Below are 15,758 nucleotides of genomic sequence, written 5' to 3'. Positions count from 1 at the left end.
TGCGCCATCATCGAGAGAATTATCCACGTATGTAGATCATCGACGCCGCTCCTCTATTACCCGCGAAAATCTCACTCTTACATACATTGACCTCCATTTTATCCACACCGTAGTAGAGCAAGCACAGCCACACAGTAGCCAACTCCACTCCCAACCATCACCAGTAAACAGTGCCCAGCGCGACGTCATGACCAGCCACGCACGCGCGTACCGGCCAGACCTTGCTCATAGCAAACGTGCGCCACGCCGGTGCTTCAGTCGCGCGCAATGATTTGCCCTCTGGTGTCTTAGGCGCGTGGCCTAGTGCCGATGTGTGTCGTTGGTGAGAAGGGCGCCGCGTCGCCAGCGCCTTCTTGCGGTGTCTAGTTTTGCTGTTAGGGGTCCCGTACGTCATAGCTCGCGATCTTCGACCAGGCTCCATAAAATACACGACTGCTGCTGCTGCACGCGCGTAGGAGATTGCGTTGCCCCGGATTCAAGGCATTCAAGGCCTGGACATTCAATCGACGAAACGTTTCGGATCTGCGCTCTCTACGTCGTTCGTCTGAGGCCCTGTCATTGCTTGTTCACTTTCTTCTCTCACAATCCTCCGCTGCAGCACGCCTTACTTCTTCTCCCTTTCAACGCCTGGAAATCTCCGAGTCGTCCATCATGGGCATCTTCTCGCGCCGCCGCAAGTCGGACGACACCGCCGTCACGCAAACCGCCCCAGACCTCAGCAAAGAACAAATCAAGCGCGCAACCCGCACACGCAAGATATGGGCGCTCATCACATCCTTCTTCCTCTTCATCACACTCATCTTCCTGATCCTGGTCAACATTTCTGGTGTACGCAACAAGGCCGTTATTAAGAACTGGTACTTCATTCGCCTCGACCTGAGCCACATCGTGCCTGCCAGCGTACCGAATTTCGCTCTTATCAACACTATCGCGCAAACGCTGGGACTGCATGATTTCTATCAAGTTGGGCTATGGGGTTTCTGCGAGGGATACGCGGGTGAGGGCGTGACTTTCTGCAGTGAGCCAAAGACGCTATACTGGTTCAACCCTGTGCAAATCCTGCGTAATGAGCTTCTTTCCGGGGCTTCGAGTAAGTTGCTTCACGTCCCGATTCTTAGATATCGTGCATTGGAAACAGAGTAACTAACATGCATGTCTACAGTCAACCTTCCCGCCGACATCAACGACATTCTCGACCTTATTCATCTCGTCTCCAACTGGATGTTCGGTCTCTTCCTCACCGCAACAGTCCTGTCTTTCGTCCTCATCTTCGTCATGCCCATCTCCGTCTACACGCGCTGGCTTACTCTCGTCGTCGCAATCCTCGCCTTCCTCAACGCCCTCTTCGTAACCGTCGCCTCGGTCATCGCAACCGTCATGTTCATCATCTTCCGCAACACTATTGGTGGTGTGGCTGAGCTAAACATATCGGCAGAGATAGGCACCACCCTCTTCGCCTTCATGTGGGTGGCAAGTGCTTTCGCCATCTTTGCCTGGCTCGTACAGATGGGACTTTGCTGCTGCTGCGCCTCAAGGAGAGATGTCAAGAAAGGCAAGAAGAGAGGAAATGAGAAGGCGTACCACATGGACGCGGCTGGCACAGAGGCAGGCGGCATCAGGGACACCAACGTCGTCGCCGGCGAAGCCAACGAGAAGCCACAAAAGAAGAACTACCAGTTTTGGAAGCGTGGTTAGGAACCTCTTCCATCAACTTCAAACCTCTTCGAGCACATTACACGCACAGACATTGACTTGGACACCGAAGTCCTAGAAGCTAGCCCATGACACGCCTAGTGCTGGCTACGCAAAAAGAGAAATTTGGAATCTGTAACTTTCAGCGAGCGCGGCGTTGGTTTGGCATCTTTGGTACAGCTCAGCATAGTACAGCGCAGCGTTGGACTTTTGTATTCGACATGACATGACATTGATCACGGACATATTCCTTCACCCATACATACAACCTAATGATATCGTTATTACAGCTAGAAGACCAATCATGCATTCCTGGATGGGTATCTTAGTCGTGACCGTCCGATGACTTAACTCCAAAACTCGCAGCTTATCTGTGTTCAATTTGCTTTCCCCTGTGCAGCACTCTTGTTCATCTTCTCCAACGTATCCATGTCGATAATTCTCAACTCCGTCCTCGCCCACAGAATGATCATGCATATTACGCCCGGCAGGAAGCCGCCTCCCACCATAAGCCCTTCACCCCAGCCACGCGCCTGCCAGACTTCATACAACGCCAGTAGCCCACACACGGCCCTGTTGATTGGCACAATAGAATCCGCTATCTTATCCGCTGCCTCTTCCGAGATGTACGGTACAGGCCGCCTTACACTCTTCTCAGTCGGTTGTTCCCACGACGGTGTCTTGTTGTAGATTCCATATCCACCCAGAGGTTTCTTAGCCTGCCCTTTCCCTTTCGATGGCTGTTGGAGTGTTGAGGGTGTGACGTCTACACCATCGATTGGCTCCATTTGCGTCGGTGGTAGCGGCAGGAAGTATAACGTATACGCTGTTGCGAGCAGACTCGCGATAGAGACTAGACTGATCGGGAGGGTGGATACGGCGAATAGTCGCGGGATGTAGAGGAGTGTGGGGAGTAAGGGTAGCGCGAGGAGGAAGAGCGTATATGTGTGCGTCGTGGATGTGTCGTGTGTGCTGAGGGTTTGGAGGAGGGCTGCGCGGTCTGTGTAGTTCTGTCAGCAAGGCGGGGATGAGGCATGGAGGAGAGGGAAGGATACCTTGTTCGTCCATACCCGCTTCTACGGTATCTTCATCGTCGGATTCGGACGGGTACTTGAACGTCTTGCGCAGGCGTTGCGCTGCTACTGTTTCGGCTTCCTTGAGTTTCTCCATCTTTTTCTGTGTCTTTTGCGCGAGTTGGTACGGGGTTTGGAGGATTCGGGGACTTGAGTGTATGTTGTGTGAGAAAGGATTAGACGAGATTATGTGTTAACTGAGACCGGGTGACTGAAAGGTGGCCTTTGGTGGCTACCTGCGCGCGTGCGGCAAGGCAACCGGGTTGTTGGACTGTTTGGGTCGGCGGAACGGATGACGACGTTTGTGGGGGAGATCTGGACCTGGACCCTGGGATTAGCGCGCTGGACCTGCATGCATCATCTTCGACTGTATCACTCGACTTTGCAACCATGATAGTAACGTCTTCAATTCTCTACCTATGTTATAAGAATCCTCGGCTAGGGTAATTTCCCATCCATCATGCGCGGCTCAACCTTTTAATACCTCTTGATATCTTCTCCGCCAACGAAATGCAGTCTCACGTGCCTCCGACGAGGCCTAGCTGGCGCCTGATTGATCCAGATATCGCGTTCCATATAGCAACGGCAATTGCGAAAACCCTGAGCCGTTCTTGGTACTGCGGCCTGGGGTCTCGCATAGAAGCTGAACTATAAATTCGGTTTAATCTTGTTATGGTGGGAGCTTTATCTTCTCCATCACCATCGTTTGGATTTTACTCATCTTCACAAAATATTATCCATTGCTGTTCCTACATAACACGACCCGCCTGGTTCCCTCCAGTTGCTCTAGTCCTAATTCACGCTTCTTTCGCAGAGACATCCCACCTCCTCAACCACCTCGAAGCACAACATGCCCCTGGAACTCCAACGCTTGCCGAGCACACGAGAGCTGAGACGCATCGCTTATCCGATCCATCTGGAAAGCACCCTAGGTATTCTGAGCGACGCATATAGCGACGGGAACACTAATTGCCGGTTAAGGACCAACCCCACTCGACCAAGCAGACATGTCACCAAGAACTGTTCGGCCGATGCGAATCCCTCACATGATATAAGCTGTCCTTTCTTTGATGTTCTCCCGCGTGAGATAAGAAACGAGGTCTATCGTCACGCACTTGGGAGTTCATGCGACGCTTTCATGGTTGGTAAAGCTCATCTCAGAGTAACATACCAGGGCCAGAAGGGTTTTATTCGAGATACATACAAAGACCAGATAATTTGGATGTGCACGAGCAAGCAAATGTACCGGGAGACTACCGAGCAGTTTTACCATCTGGCTCGCTTCAACATGGACATGGATACTCGCTACGATGTACTGCACGCCCAAGGCCTCATGCAAACGCATCGCAGACGCAGGCATCCTACAATCTCCCGTGCGAGATTTCTAACGGCAATGAACCTGAAGATGGAGGGCGTGTATCAAGAAGAAGGTTCGCTGATGACTCTGCAGTTCAGCACTGACAGCACGCAGTACAAAACCCTGGCTAGGCTCTTCCCACGCATGGTAGCACTGCGACAAGTCGAGATCAGGATAGACCTCAGAGTTCCGGCACCCTATCGGTATAGCAGTGTCGAGTGCAAGCCGTCGCTGCCGTTTCTCCGAAGTCTACCTCTTGCATCAATGGCGTGTTTGCGAGTCGAAATCGAATATGTCCACCCGAAGTGCTCCATGAATAACGTCATCAGTAGACTCACTGATCCTCTGAATGAAGAGGTAGCAAGGTACGTGATGCCAGCCATGCGAGGCGATAGTGGTCGGTGCAGGGAATGGAAGGAACAGGTAGAAGAGGATACGGGGTGTTTTTGCCATGGACAATCAGGTGAAGTACTTATACATAGCCTATTGAGGGTAGAGATGCGGCTGCCTAGGTAGTTGACATGGATATAGGTCGAAGACGAGAGTCTGTAGTATCAACGCGGCTGGAATGCAAGTAGCCACGAGACTCGCCGCATATTATGTTTACTTCCACGGCTCGTTTTGCCTCACCTAAGTATTCGCGTATGACATGGCAGGATTCTCAGAGCAAACTCTCAAAGAGGCCGTTTTATTCATTTTTGCAACAGTTCTCTGGTCGCTGTTCTTTCACTTGGCGCTTTTCGTATAAGATAGTTGTGTTACCGAGCGTCAAGGGTAAGAGTGAGACTGACTGCCTTTGCGCTAGCTTCATTTGCTCGTCTCCACCCAGGTCCTACACTTCTTGACCTTTGGACATACCGACCAACACGTAACTCCCAAGCCAATCCAAAATCATGGACGCCGATATTGTTATAAGATATCTTGCTGTCTTCGAGGACGTGTAAGCAAATCAAATTCCGTGGTTCTTCCCCGGGGCCTTTACTGATCTCCCAGGACAACCAATAACCAGCGCGATTCACCTCTACTTCGTCTCCCCGCCGAACTCCGCAATAAGATCTACGGATACGTGTGCTCAAATGATCAAGTCCGCATGAGAATGCCGCATCCACACGATCTTGCTCGCATTCACGGAGGAGCTCTAGCGCTACTGTCTACCTGCCGCCAACTCCGCCATGAAGCATCTTCGACTTTCCACACAATGGCCGTGTTCGAAGTCAGCACCTTTGTCCTAAGACAGTTGAAGCAGAGCTATTCCTTCCTCAATCCAGAGCATTGGAATTCAATCCAATCGATTCAGATGCGCGGTCACGAGGTGGAGCGATGGTGCCATCTCGCGGATATCTACAACTACGAGACTCTGAGGAATTTGGGTGGAGACCGCATGTACATCGGCTTTCTTCCATCACTGAAGAATGTTCTCGTAGTCTATCATATTGATGATGCCGACGTTTGTTGGGGATACAGCTACCGTGCAATCGCCGACACTCTGAAGTGGGCGTTTGGAAAGAGTAACCTTTGCGTCCGCGTTCAGCCCTACTCTTAGGATAGCCTCTTTGGGTAAATAGTCTGAGATAGAGGCGGTGCAGAGAAGTATGTCAGACGACCAATGAAAAGTTCATGATTAAACAAATGCGAAGACGCGTGCAGCAGAATTACAAGAACGCACAACTGCATCTCTACCCTGACGCTGGTCACGGACATCTCTATCAGGTGCTTGAGGCGTATGCGAAGCAGTTGGAGTTGTTTCTGGTATGGTGTTTAACGCCAGAAAGATGCTGGATATGAGGACAAGGTGGTCTGAAGTGAGAACTAGTGGCTTGTTCGTAACGATCCGATAGCGATAGCGTTCGGCCTGAATGCTGTTCAGTTACTCACTAGGTCACGGAAATGCAGATCGCCTTGATTATACAAAACATCCTGACTGTCGCGGCAATCGATGATCGCTTGCTATGTACACGATCGTCCAACTTTAGGCTAAAGCCGTAAGCAACAGCAACAAACGTAGTCCACTGCGCACAAACACACATCGACTTTCTTTCTCCGAAGTCACCAAATATGGCTTTTCGACCGTCGAACATAGAGATCAGGTGAACAGAAGAGCGAAGTCAGAACAGATCGAGTCCAGGCGAATCCAACCCGGTAGCAGCATGCACCATGGCGAACAACGACCAACTAGACAACACTATCCCCATATTTTGCACAGCAAGGATACCTCCCGATGTTATAATCTCGATCTAATATCGGAAACGATGCAGATAGTTGACATTGTTTCAGCTTCTTACCGAGTTTTTCATTGAGGCGTTCGAGGCGCCCGAGCTGAAGGCCGTAGAATGCACTCACATAGGTAAACGGAACCAGCACACTGTCAAGCAAAAAGCTTACTAATTCATACCACCCAGCCACTCTTGTCGACACAACCGATATCACCAAACTTACTTCGCCCACACGCGCCCCAGTACCGAAAGACCTCTCATACCCGTTCCTAGGCTGGAAATTGGACGATCTCGTCGAGTTCGCGTGGCAATTCGACGGCGCTGAACAGGGCATCGTAGGCACGGAATTTGTCATCATGGATGATCAGACACTTGAGGATAAGACAGTGGTACTCGTTACGCCATCCGAGGGCTATGACGATGTAGAGACAGCGCCTAGACTAACTGCACGATCGGATTTTCGCTCTAGCGTCATTACTCTGAATGCCAAGAGTATCGGAGTGGGTGGCGATGAACCATGGGAGGAAGCGGCAGAGGATGTTGGACGGGTATTTAGACTGTATGACGAAAAGAGTTCAGAGTAGGCCGGGCAAGGAATTATGAAACGGACGACGGGCCTGACGCCTGAAAAGATGCGTCCCATTTCATTCTACACCATTCTTCTCCTTCCACTCCCCAGCCGCCTCCTCATAAGTGCAGAACTCCACGTCTCCTTCCCACGCCTTTAGCCACTTAATCACCCTCTCAATCATACCAATGACATGCGCCATGCCACTAGTATCTGGATGCAAGACCAACGGGAAAACCACTACATCTTTCTCTCCATTCCTCTCAAGCATCTCGCTCCTAATCCACTCAAACTTGTCTTTCCACATATTCTCCATTACGCGAACGTCGACGTAGCCGTGCGAGTTGGGTGCGTTGGGAAAATACTGGAGCGGCGTCATGTCTTCCGTATACCAGTTTGCGGGAATCTCGACGAGAGTTTTGGCTGTGGGCGCACTGGGTTTAGGTAGGGGTTTCATCCAGTCTTTCGCGGAAGCCTCTTCGGTGTACTTTGGCGCTTTGATGGGTGGGAGGTTCGGGAGGTAGTATGGTTTGCTGTCGTGGTGGGACAGTGAGGAGTCGTAGAGGAAAGAGTACTCCTCTAGTAACTCTACATTACTTTCGCGGAGTTGATAGAGCGGTGCGCGATATCCAAGTGGACGTTTCCCTAGTAGTTCTTGGTAGAGACTTATACAGTGCTCGAGAACTTCGCGTTCTTGGGTGGGCGTAAGCTGAGGGGCGCCTTCGTGGCAATAACCGTGTAAGCCTATCTCCGCGCCGCTGCTCTTGATGGCGGCAAACTCTTCTGGGAAAGATTCTGCACTATGCATCGGCACAAACCAGGTTACTTTGTTCGCGATGCCGTGCTTCGCAAAGAGCTTGAGTAGTCGGGGAACTCCGACGTGGCCACTGAAGAAGCCAGTACTGTAGTCCGCGAGGTTGTTATCGGGGTGTTGGCCAGTACCAAGCCAGCCCGATACTGCATCAAAATCCACAGAAAGCAGGATCTTGATCTTCGGTTTCGGTGTTGGTTGAGAACTGCCGAGAGATGACATGGTCGGGACAGCCATTGCTGATGGGATCCTACTAGCTAGAGAGACTCCTTCGGTTGCGGTGCCAAATATCTCGGCCTCACCAGTTGCGTTGAGAGATGGTGTTTCGGGCTCGACAGCAGTTGCCTGTGATTTGCGAACTTCTTCCTCGGACCACACAATACGACCTTCCATACCGCCATCCACAGATATGCATTGTCCGGATATATGACCTGCAGCGCGATGACTTGCCAGGAAAGCAGCTGCTCTCGCTACGTCCGTAGGTTGAGCGATTTTTCTGAGCGGCACACTGCAATCGTTAACAAGGTGTCGGAGAGTCAGTATGAGCGTCAGACTCACGTAGCCTCCGCCTCCCTCCACATCTCCCCTGGGTCGTCCAACCTCCCTTCGATCAACTTGGTCTCGACCCATCCGGGCGCGACGGCATTGATCCTCGCGCTCTTATTCAATCTTACAATCTCATTCTTCACTGTCTTCACAAGACCGTATTGTAGCCCTGCTTTCCCGCTCGCATACTCCACATGACCTGCCTGACCGAAGACCCCACACTCGGACCCTGTTACGACAACACTGACGTTCTCGACTTCCTTACCAGTATCACTTTGCGACTTCTCAATGGATTTGAGAAAGTGCTTGATGGTCAGGTACGTGCCACGTACGTTGACAGCGTAGGTGCGGTCCCAGAGCTCGCTGGGCATGTCCCAGATAGGATAGCTGGACGATTCATCTGTGATGCCTGCATTGGCGCAGAGGATGCTTATAGGCTGCGAGAAATGGCTGATGGCTTGGGATATGGAATCCTGGATGGAGGCTTCGGAACTGATGTCGCCTTGAAGGCAGTGAAGGTTGGGGTTTGTTGAGACGAGAGGATTTGGGCGAAGATCGTGCGCAGTGACTTTACAGCCTTGTGCTATGCAGGCGTTAGTTACGATTGAGTGAGAGCAAGAACATTAACTGAGCTGGTGGCGTTGTTTCCTTGTCTTGTAGGCCGAAGTCGTAGAGCGTGCCTTCCACGCAGGCTGACTTGACAAAGAACCCGAGCCTACCATGGACCCTGCAAACTTCACTCAATGTGCAAAGACTCTCCGACAACCATCAAAGACACAAGACCATGACATACCTAGAAACTCATCTACAATCGCACTACCAATTCCTCCGGCAGCCCCAGTAACGAACACATGCAACCCCCCAAGTTCGAGAAACGACATGATGCACCTTGACGACGCCTTCAATGATTCTGCGGCCAGGCGGTCAAGTTCAGGTTGCTACTCTATCAACTCAGCTCCACAAGATGCGCGCCCGCATACGTAATGTAGCAACAATCGACCCGGCACCCACGATAAGCCCTACGTTATCACCTTGAGGAGCTTCCGAAGAGGGCAACGGCCAGCACTTGTCGCATACTGTTATTTCTCCGCGCGCAATCGAGATGGATGTGCACACGTAATCCTGAGTGCAGATGGCGATAGCGAAGCTCAGTTGAGGGGCTGATATCGACCCCTCTTCCGCACACCCCAGCTTGAGGAAGCTGCAGCTAGAATACGCGAAGAACAATCGAACAGCTTCTACAAACTAGCCTAATCCATCAGGCGCTTTGGGTATGCGGTGTCTGCGCCTACGGCCAATTCTCAACAAAAGTAAGACGAGTCCCACGCGCAAGGGCTCGAAGGGCACATCGCGACTCCGTACTTGTTGTTTACTAAGAACGCCACTGTGCCCTTCCGCCCCGCCGGCCCACCCTGACGGACCGTCAAACTGCCCAACGTGGTAATTTTGACAAAAACCATTGATTTCAGATGGCCGAAGGGCACACTGCTAGAGCCTAGGTGACCAATGAATTGGGTCGGTGATCTGCGGGATACGGGTGCGTGCAGAGGGGCACAAAGGCGCGGCCAATTGCGAAGAGGGGTGTGTAGGAGATGTTAGTTGGTCGGGCAGAGGGCGAGGGCACGGGTCGGCGATGATGAATATGGTCGCATACGTGCTTGGAGCCGAATGGGTGATACGTTGGTAGTAATGTTCATTGAGTCCGGCCACTGCATGATTGCAAGCGCAGAATCTCCTGCTCTAGATGATGTAACATGTGCTATTGTGCGCACTTTGCTTCCCATCTTAACTTTTGTTGGTATCATAACGCCGTGGCTCATGGTTGAATTACAAGGTGATGTCCTCGGTGCGGTAGTGGTCTGCTACGATGCGGTAGAGGTACGAAGGTGCGTGTCCGCCACTAGAAGACATTAGCTTACATTCAATGCATCGAGCTGTGCAAATCGCGACTTACAGGTTGGTGATGTAGAGATCCACAAGGTCTGCGGGAACATAGTCGTACAGTGGGTTCTCAACATCGACCTTGTCGACGAACTCGCCGTCGTCGTAGGGAACTACACTTCCGGCGTCACCGTGCTCGATCAGCTCGTCGATGTCGAATGGGTAGACAGGGCTGAGTTTGTATACACCACTGAGCACGACAACAGGTGTTTGGTGTTCCTTTGCAGCCTTTGCAATCATGTGTGCTCCAGCTGCGGCTACCAGACCGCCGTTGGCTAATACGGTATGGGTGGCCAGAATGACCTTGTTGACGCGGGACATTATGGCGAAGACATGGGAGTCTGGAATGACGTAGACTTGGATACCAGCATCGGTGAGGGGCTTCCACTTGTCGTCGTCCTCGTCGTCATCTGGATTCGCTTCTCGCTTCTTCCCTGTAAGAAGGATGCCATGCGTGGCAGTGTGGTCGTGGGGATACGTCTCGGCGTGTACGACTGTGAACTTGCGCTTTCGTGCGGCAAACAGAAGGAACTTCTGGACTGTTGTGGATGCGGTGTGGGTGAGGATGATTTCGTTGGCGTGGATGTGCTCGAGGGCGACTTCGGCAATCTGCTTGTCTGAGGTTTCGAGCTCGTCCTGAAGTTCTCTTATGCCCTCCATGACCTCGCCCTTCAGGTCCAAATTTTGGCTCTTGTTGATGCCCTCGAGGCGCTCCAGATTGAGTGCCGTCAGCGTGCTCTTGCCGTTTGGCGACGCCTGCCCTGTAGGGGTGCTTGTAGTCGAGGGTGTATCTGCTGGCTGAGAGAAAAGGCCAAAGAGCGAGTGGACGAGGGGAGCGGACGAGGTAGGCGCGTACGACGTGTGTGAGGTGAGCAACGGGGGCCGTCTCGAGGGTTCGCTAACGTCGGAGGCGTTGTCGGTGAAGACGCTCGTGGGCATGGGTTCGGCAACGGCATGCCGGAGAGGGCTGAATGTGGATATGCTCGAGTTGAGCGCTGGTCTGTGGAGAGAGTCGTGCTGCGCGTGTGCATGTGGTGTTGAGTAGCCTGGCTCGCTGCCTGTTGGTGTTTGCCCTTCGGCATGCTCGTCGACCACCTCGCGCACCAGTCCCAGTACGCGCCGTACGATGTTTCCCACCACGACCTCGTGTGGTTGCGCCGATGTCAACCGCCTGCCGACTTGCTTTATGCGCTCAATGAGCTTGGCGGCATCCCTGCCCTTGAACTCGCCCACCACGCGCAGAAGAAGGGCCGTCGTCGCAATGGCACATGGTCTCGAGTTCCGTATTTGTCGCCGTTTGAGAAGTCTGGGGTAGGGAATATTAGTTGTGGTTGCGCTACTGCGCGGAAAGGCGTATCTCACGAGATGAAATGCTCCACCGAGGCATCTACTGGAGTACTCTTTAGTGACTTCAGGTAGGTTGACAGACCCGGCGCCTGTACCGTCGCGCCCTGCATCGTGGGGATATTTGCAGATTTGTACTCGAGCGTCCCAAGATTTCGAACGGTATATAGCAGTTATGTGGGGTGGTGGGGTTGTTCCTGGATGACTCTGCGGGTGTCTGTGTGCGTTTGAAAGGGTTCCAGACAACCAATATAATTTAGGGGTTCAGAGTATCGGCCACGCGTGTTTTGTTTGTAAGGCACTGTTGGGGAGCGTTGCTTGTTCAAGACTTGGTGGAGGGAATGTGTGAGTCGTAACTAAATTGAGCTTTGAGCGTTCCGATTGGGCACGGGCTCTCCAGCGGTTCGTCATTGGCATGTCCCCAACCTTCTGCTTAGCTGCATACCCGTCTTCTCTCGACAAAGTCACGCCTCGGCCTGCTGCTAGTTTCGCCAGTGCTGGACGAGCATCGTGACTGCGCTGTCGCTGTGCACACCCTTCCCAATAGCCCCACCATCACCGTCACGGAGGTCCTACCGTCATCCCAGACATAAGCATCAGCGCACCCAGCACCCAGGCTACCCCACAGTCCTTCGCCATTCTCCAACCTCGGCCCTCGATCTCATCTCCCGCTGACGATGCGAGTGCAATAGCTGCACAGAGAGAGACGCGCAAGATGGGCGCCGACAGGAGTGACGGCTCCGGCTCCGGCTCCTCGAATACGGAAGCGGTCGCATCCGGATACGACGAAAAGACACCTCTACTCGAGAAAACCCAGGAGGGCCCCTACGAAGACACCAAGCGGCGAAGGAGATGGCTGTATCCGTCGCGCATATCCGACGGCATCGTCGCGGTGGTGGGCGTCCTCGCAACCCCCTTTGTCTATACGGGGCAATGCCTGGTGGCCGCCTTCTACTACGAAGAGGATGGCCACTTCTCCTTTCTCGCCCCGATCTACCACATCTCGCGGACATTCACTCGCGGACGTCGGAAAAAGGTCGCGGCGCACGCTTCACGAGCCTCGGCTGCCCCGGACCGTAGCGAGAAAGGCACGCGCAAGAGTCGCAGTTCGAGTGTCGCGCAGCCCGTCATGAAACAACCCACGAGGCGATCACTGTCAATAGCATCAACCTCGACCGCCATGACGTCCGACTCGGAGAGCGAGCGATCTCCAACACGCGACCCAGACACCGACAGCCCGTCGCGCCATACCCGCTCCAAATCCAGCGCAACCGCACGAGCAGACGAAATCGCCCCGGCCAAGAGGTCGATACGCATCACGCTACATCACAATGAGGACGCTTTGAGGCAACGCAAGGCCGCGAAGAAGGCCCAATCGTCCAAAAGTAACTCCGTCTCCTCCGAGGCTGCCGCTTCCCTCAAATCACCCACTGGGCCGGCAACCGCGTCTTCGAAACAATTGACCAAGTTCCCACGAGCGCCCCAACCCCCGCGCCCCCTCGTGCCACGCCGCCAGCCCTCGTACTCCGCTAAAGGCGTATCCGCTGTCGGGCCGCACCAGAAGACGCTCATCATCGATCTCGATGAAACATTGATCCACAGCATAGTCAACGGCGGTCGCTTCCAGACGGGCCACATGGTAGAGGTCAAACTCCAGGCATCTGTCGGCGCCGACGGGCAGGTTATTGGTCCCCAGGTGCCGCTCCTGTACTATGTTCACAAACGGCCGTATTGCGACGATTTTCTGAAAAAGGTACGCACACCAGCCAGGCACGCCTGATGCCACACTAACGAGACGACCAGGTTAGTAAGTGGTACAATCTGATCATATTCACCGCCTCGGTACAGGAATACGCAGATCCCGTCATCGACTGGCTGGAGGTGGAGCGCAAGTATTTTGCAGGCAGGTACTATCGACAGCACTGCACTGTTCGCAACGGGGCTTACATCAAGGACCTTGCTCAGGTCGAGCCCGATCTCAGCAAAGTCATGATTCTTGATAATAGCCCCTTGAGCTACGTTTTCCATCCTGGTAAGTTCACCCTCCGTCCAGTGCGCCCACTTGTGCTCGTACTGATTGTGCATCCAGACAATGCCATTCCCATCGAAGGCTGGATTAGCGACCCAACAGACCACGATCTGCTGCATCTTATCCCGCTGCTCGAAGGCTTGCAGTATGTCACCGACGTGCGTGCGCTGCTTGCGCTTCGGCTCGGCATGCCCGCATCCGCCTAGTCAGTTAGCCACAATTTTAGTGGCATTCGCTCTAGTACCTCGCTTTCTAATACTTTTTGTACTATAGACCCGTTGCGCCGAGCAGTTGGCTATGTAGCTCGTTGGAGGAGATACCCAAGATGTTATTCGTTCATGATCCACGCCTCGCTTGAAAGACGTTCCTTTTGAGTTTCTTTTACTCATTACGAACAAGGGATTACCCGCCCGTCGGCATGCAGCTCCGATCTGCCACTTGCGACTTGCCGCATGGGCCTGTCGTCTCGCCCACGTTTTCAAGCCTGCTCCCCCACGCGCGTCAATTCCCTTGTGTCCGGGGCATGACATGCGTGGCGACGGGTACTCACTCACCATGTTCTTACACATCCCGCTTATCTCCCGCAACCTTTCAGCCCCACGACGCCCATTTCTTCTCCCGTGGCTCCATGCAGGGCCGTAATTGCTCTCGCTTGGGTCCCATCAGAACGAGCACGTTGAATGCTTATTACATTAACACACCGCTGCCCCTGTCGCTTCCATGCCTTTACAATGTGGCCGTCGCTCTGAATTATCCAACGTGCATTTCAACATCTTGTGCCAATGCATTCGTTACAGAGAAGACGCCTGCGCTCAAGTTCGATTCCATCCGAGAACTGTCGCAATAGGCTTAAAACATGGACGTAGTAATGGTTGATTCGAGGTTAGTCTACCACTGGTGGCCAGGATATAGCTAACAATATATAGCTTGGACCATCCATTCTTCAATGACGCCATAGAAGCAATACTCAACACCATACTGCATGAACACCGTCAGTATTTCGATCATCATATCAGCTCAACACTTCTGCTCGAAGTGCTCCGTCGTACTACCACTGGCAATGGGTCGGCAGACCGAAGACTAGTCGTATGCAGTCGAAAGTTTACACTGTTCATTCGCACCTTTGCACCCTACTTCGATGTCCTTGGCACGTGCGTCGAATTGCAGCCAGGATGGGCAGGCTGTTTCTGGGCAACTGTTCGTGTAGTCTTCAAGGTATGCATGTAGTACATTTGACATACAACATGGACTAATACGGAAGCAGATGAGCAGTGACTGCGTGCTTGTCCTGGAGAAAATTGCCGATGTACTTGAAGCTATTTCGCAAATCATACCACCTTATCAGGACGTTTACAACATCTGCAAGCGTAACGGAGCCGAGCGCCGTGGCGAGGCTGGAGATCGTCATCTGGCTGCACTTCTGTCCTACGTATATGCGGATCTTGTACAGCTGTTCTTGGAGCTGTACCGTATCTTCTGTCGTGGGGCACAAAGTACAACCATCAGTTGTACGAACGTCATCCACAGTGAGACACTATGGCGACCCTTCGATTCCCGGTTTGCACACCTTGAAACACGACTAGGCCAGCACAGGAGGTGGTTAGAAACAGAAACCGCGAACCAGACTCAATACTACGCGGACATCTCACAGCACCGCAGAAGTTATATCGACTTTTTGCAGCGCCAAAACGGATCCGTAGTCAATGGTCGTGTGGAGCAAGATGAACAACGGCTCGCGAAGCGGTTGAGGAGAGTGGAGAAAGTACAGCATTGGCTGTCGTCTTCTACGTCGATTGCCACAAGGTCTCTGAGCACTCAACAACCTTATCAAGAGTCCTGCGCTTGGTTCTTACGCGTTGCCGCATACGCCCAATGGAGGAGTCAGCGCTTTGACAGCAGCATGGCCAACGATCAGGAAGCTTTAGTCGGGAACTGGCAACATCGCGTGTTGTTTGTGCAGGGTAGGTCGCCGTGCGCACACTTCAAGTACTCTATAAACTGACAAAAGCTCAGCGAAATCTGGCTTTGGGAAGACCATCATCTCGCATTCAGTCGTTGAAAATCTAGCTGGTGAAGCGGACGATCCTGATCTGTGTGACGAACCACCGGCCACTGCGAGTTATCATTTCGATCACCTTCTATCCGAGAACACCCAATCTGAAGATGCCTTTCGGGCTATGGCAT

At 52.8% G+C, this 15,758-nt stretch overlaps 6 protein-coding genes across 6 annotated transcripts; 3 read left to right on the top strand and 3 right to left on the bottom strand.

Annotated features, from left to right (window-relative positions):
* Window positions 1–651: 651 nt before the first annotated feature.
* J4E78_003195 (uncharacterized protein) lies at window positions 652–1,695 on the top strand (the record flags this gene model as incomplete). The annotated part of the gene is made up of 2 exons (XM_049363835.1): window positions 652–1,090; window positions 1,163–1,695. The coding sequence occupies 2 exons, from the start codon at window positions 652–654 to the stop codon at window positions 1,693–1,695; spliced, it is 972 nt and encodes a 323-aa protein (XP_049224500.1).
* A 374-nt stretch (window positions 1,696–2,069) lies between these two features.
* J4E78_003194 (uncharacterized protein) lies at window positions 2,070–2,862 on the bottom strand (the record flags this gene model as incomplete). Its single annotated transcript, XM_049363834.1, has 2 exons — window positions 2,070–2,692; window positions 2,748–2,862. 2 exons carry the CDS (start codon window positions 2,860–2,862, stop codon window positions 2,070–2,072), a joined length of 738 nt encoding a protein of 245 aa, XP_049224499.1.
* A 3,509-nt stretch (window positions 2,863–6,371) lies between these two features.
* J4E78_003193 (uncharacterized protein) lies at window positions 6,372–6,919 on the top strand (the record flags this gene model as incomplete). The annotated part of the gene is given in 3 exon segments (XM_049363833.1): window positions 6,372–6,380; window positions 6,397–6,466; window positions 6,579–6,919. The coding sequence occupies 3 exon segments, from the start codon at window positions 6,372–6,374 to the stop codon at window positions 6,917–6,919; spliced, it is 420 nt and encodes a 139-aa protein (XP_049224498.1).
* Window positions 6,920–6,979: 60 nt separating this feature from the next.
* On the bottom strand, window positions 6,980–9,141 carry J4E78_003192 (uncharacterized protein; the record flags this gene model as incomplete). The annotated part of the gene is given in 4 exon segments (XM_049363832.1): window positions 6,980–8,222; window positions 8,273–8,843; window positions 8,863–8,975; window positions 9,137–9,141. 4 exon segments carry the CDS (start codon window positions 9,139–9,141, stop codon window positions 6,980–6,982), a joined length of 1,932 nt encoding a protein of 643 aa, XP_049224497.1.
* Window positions 9,142–10,087: 946 nt separating this feature from the next.
* Window positions 10,088–11,658, bottom strand: J4E78_003191 (uncharacterized protein; the record flags this gene model as incomplete). The annotated part of the gene is made up of 3 exons (XM_049363831.1): window positions 10,088–10,160; window positions 10,215–11,507; window positions 11,564–11,658. 3 exons carry the CDS (start codon window positions 11,656–11,658, stop codon window positions 10,088–10,090), a joined length of 1,461 nt encoding a protein of 486 aa, XP_049224496.1.
* Window positions 11,659–12,260: 602 nt separating this feature from the next.
* On the top strand, window positions 12,261–15,576 carry J4E78_003190 (uncharacterized protein; the record flags this gene model as incomplete). Its single annotated transcript, XM_049363830.1, has 5 exons — window positions 12,261–13,298; window positions 13,349–13,577; window positions 13,635–13,779; window positions 14,501–14,789; window positions 14,839–15,576. The coding sequence occupies 5 exons, from the start codon at window positions 12,261–12,263 to the stop codon at window positions 15,574–15,576; spliced, it is 2,439 nt and encodes an 812-aa protein (XP_049224495.1).
* Between the last annotated feature and the right edge of the window lie 182 nt (window positions 15,577–15,758).

The sequence above is a fragment of the Alternaria triticimaculans genome, assembly GCF_023758025.1.
Source record: "Alternaria triticimaculans strain BMP 0046 chromosome Unknown scaffold_3, whole genome shotgun sequence".
In the NCBI taxonomy this organism is placed as follows: Eukaryota; Fungi; Ascomycota; class Dothideomycetes; order Pleosporales; family Pleosporaceae; genus Alternaria; species Alternaria triticimaculans.
The sequence above is the reverse complement of the archived record's forward strand: the minus strand, read 5'-3'. Positions and strand labels throughout refer to the sequence as shown.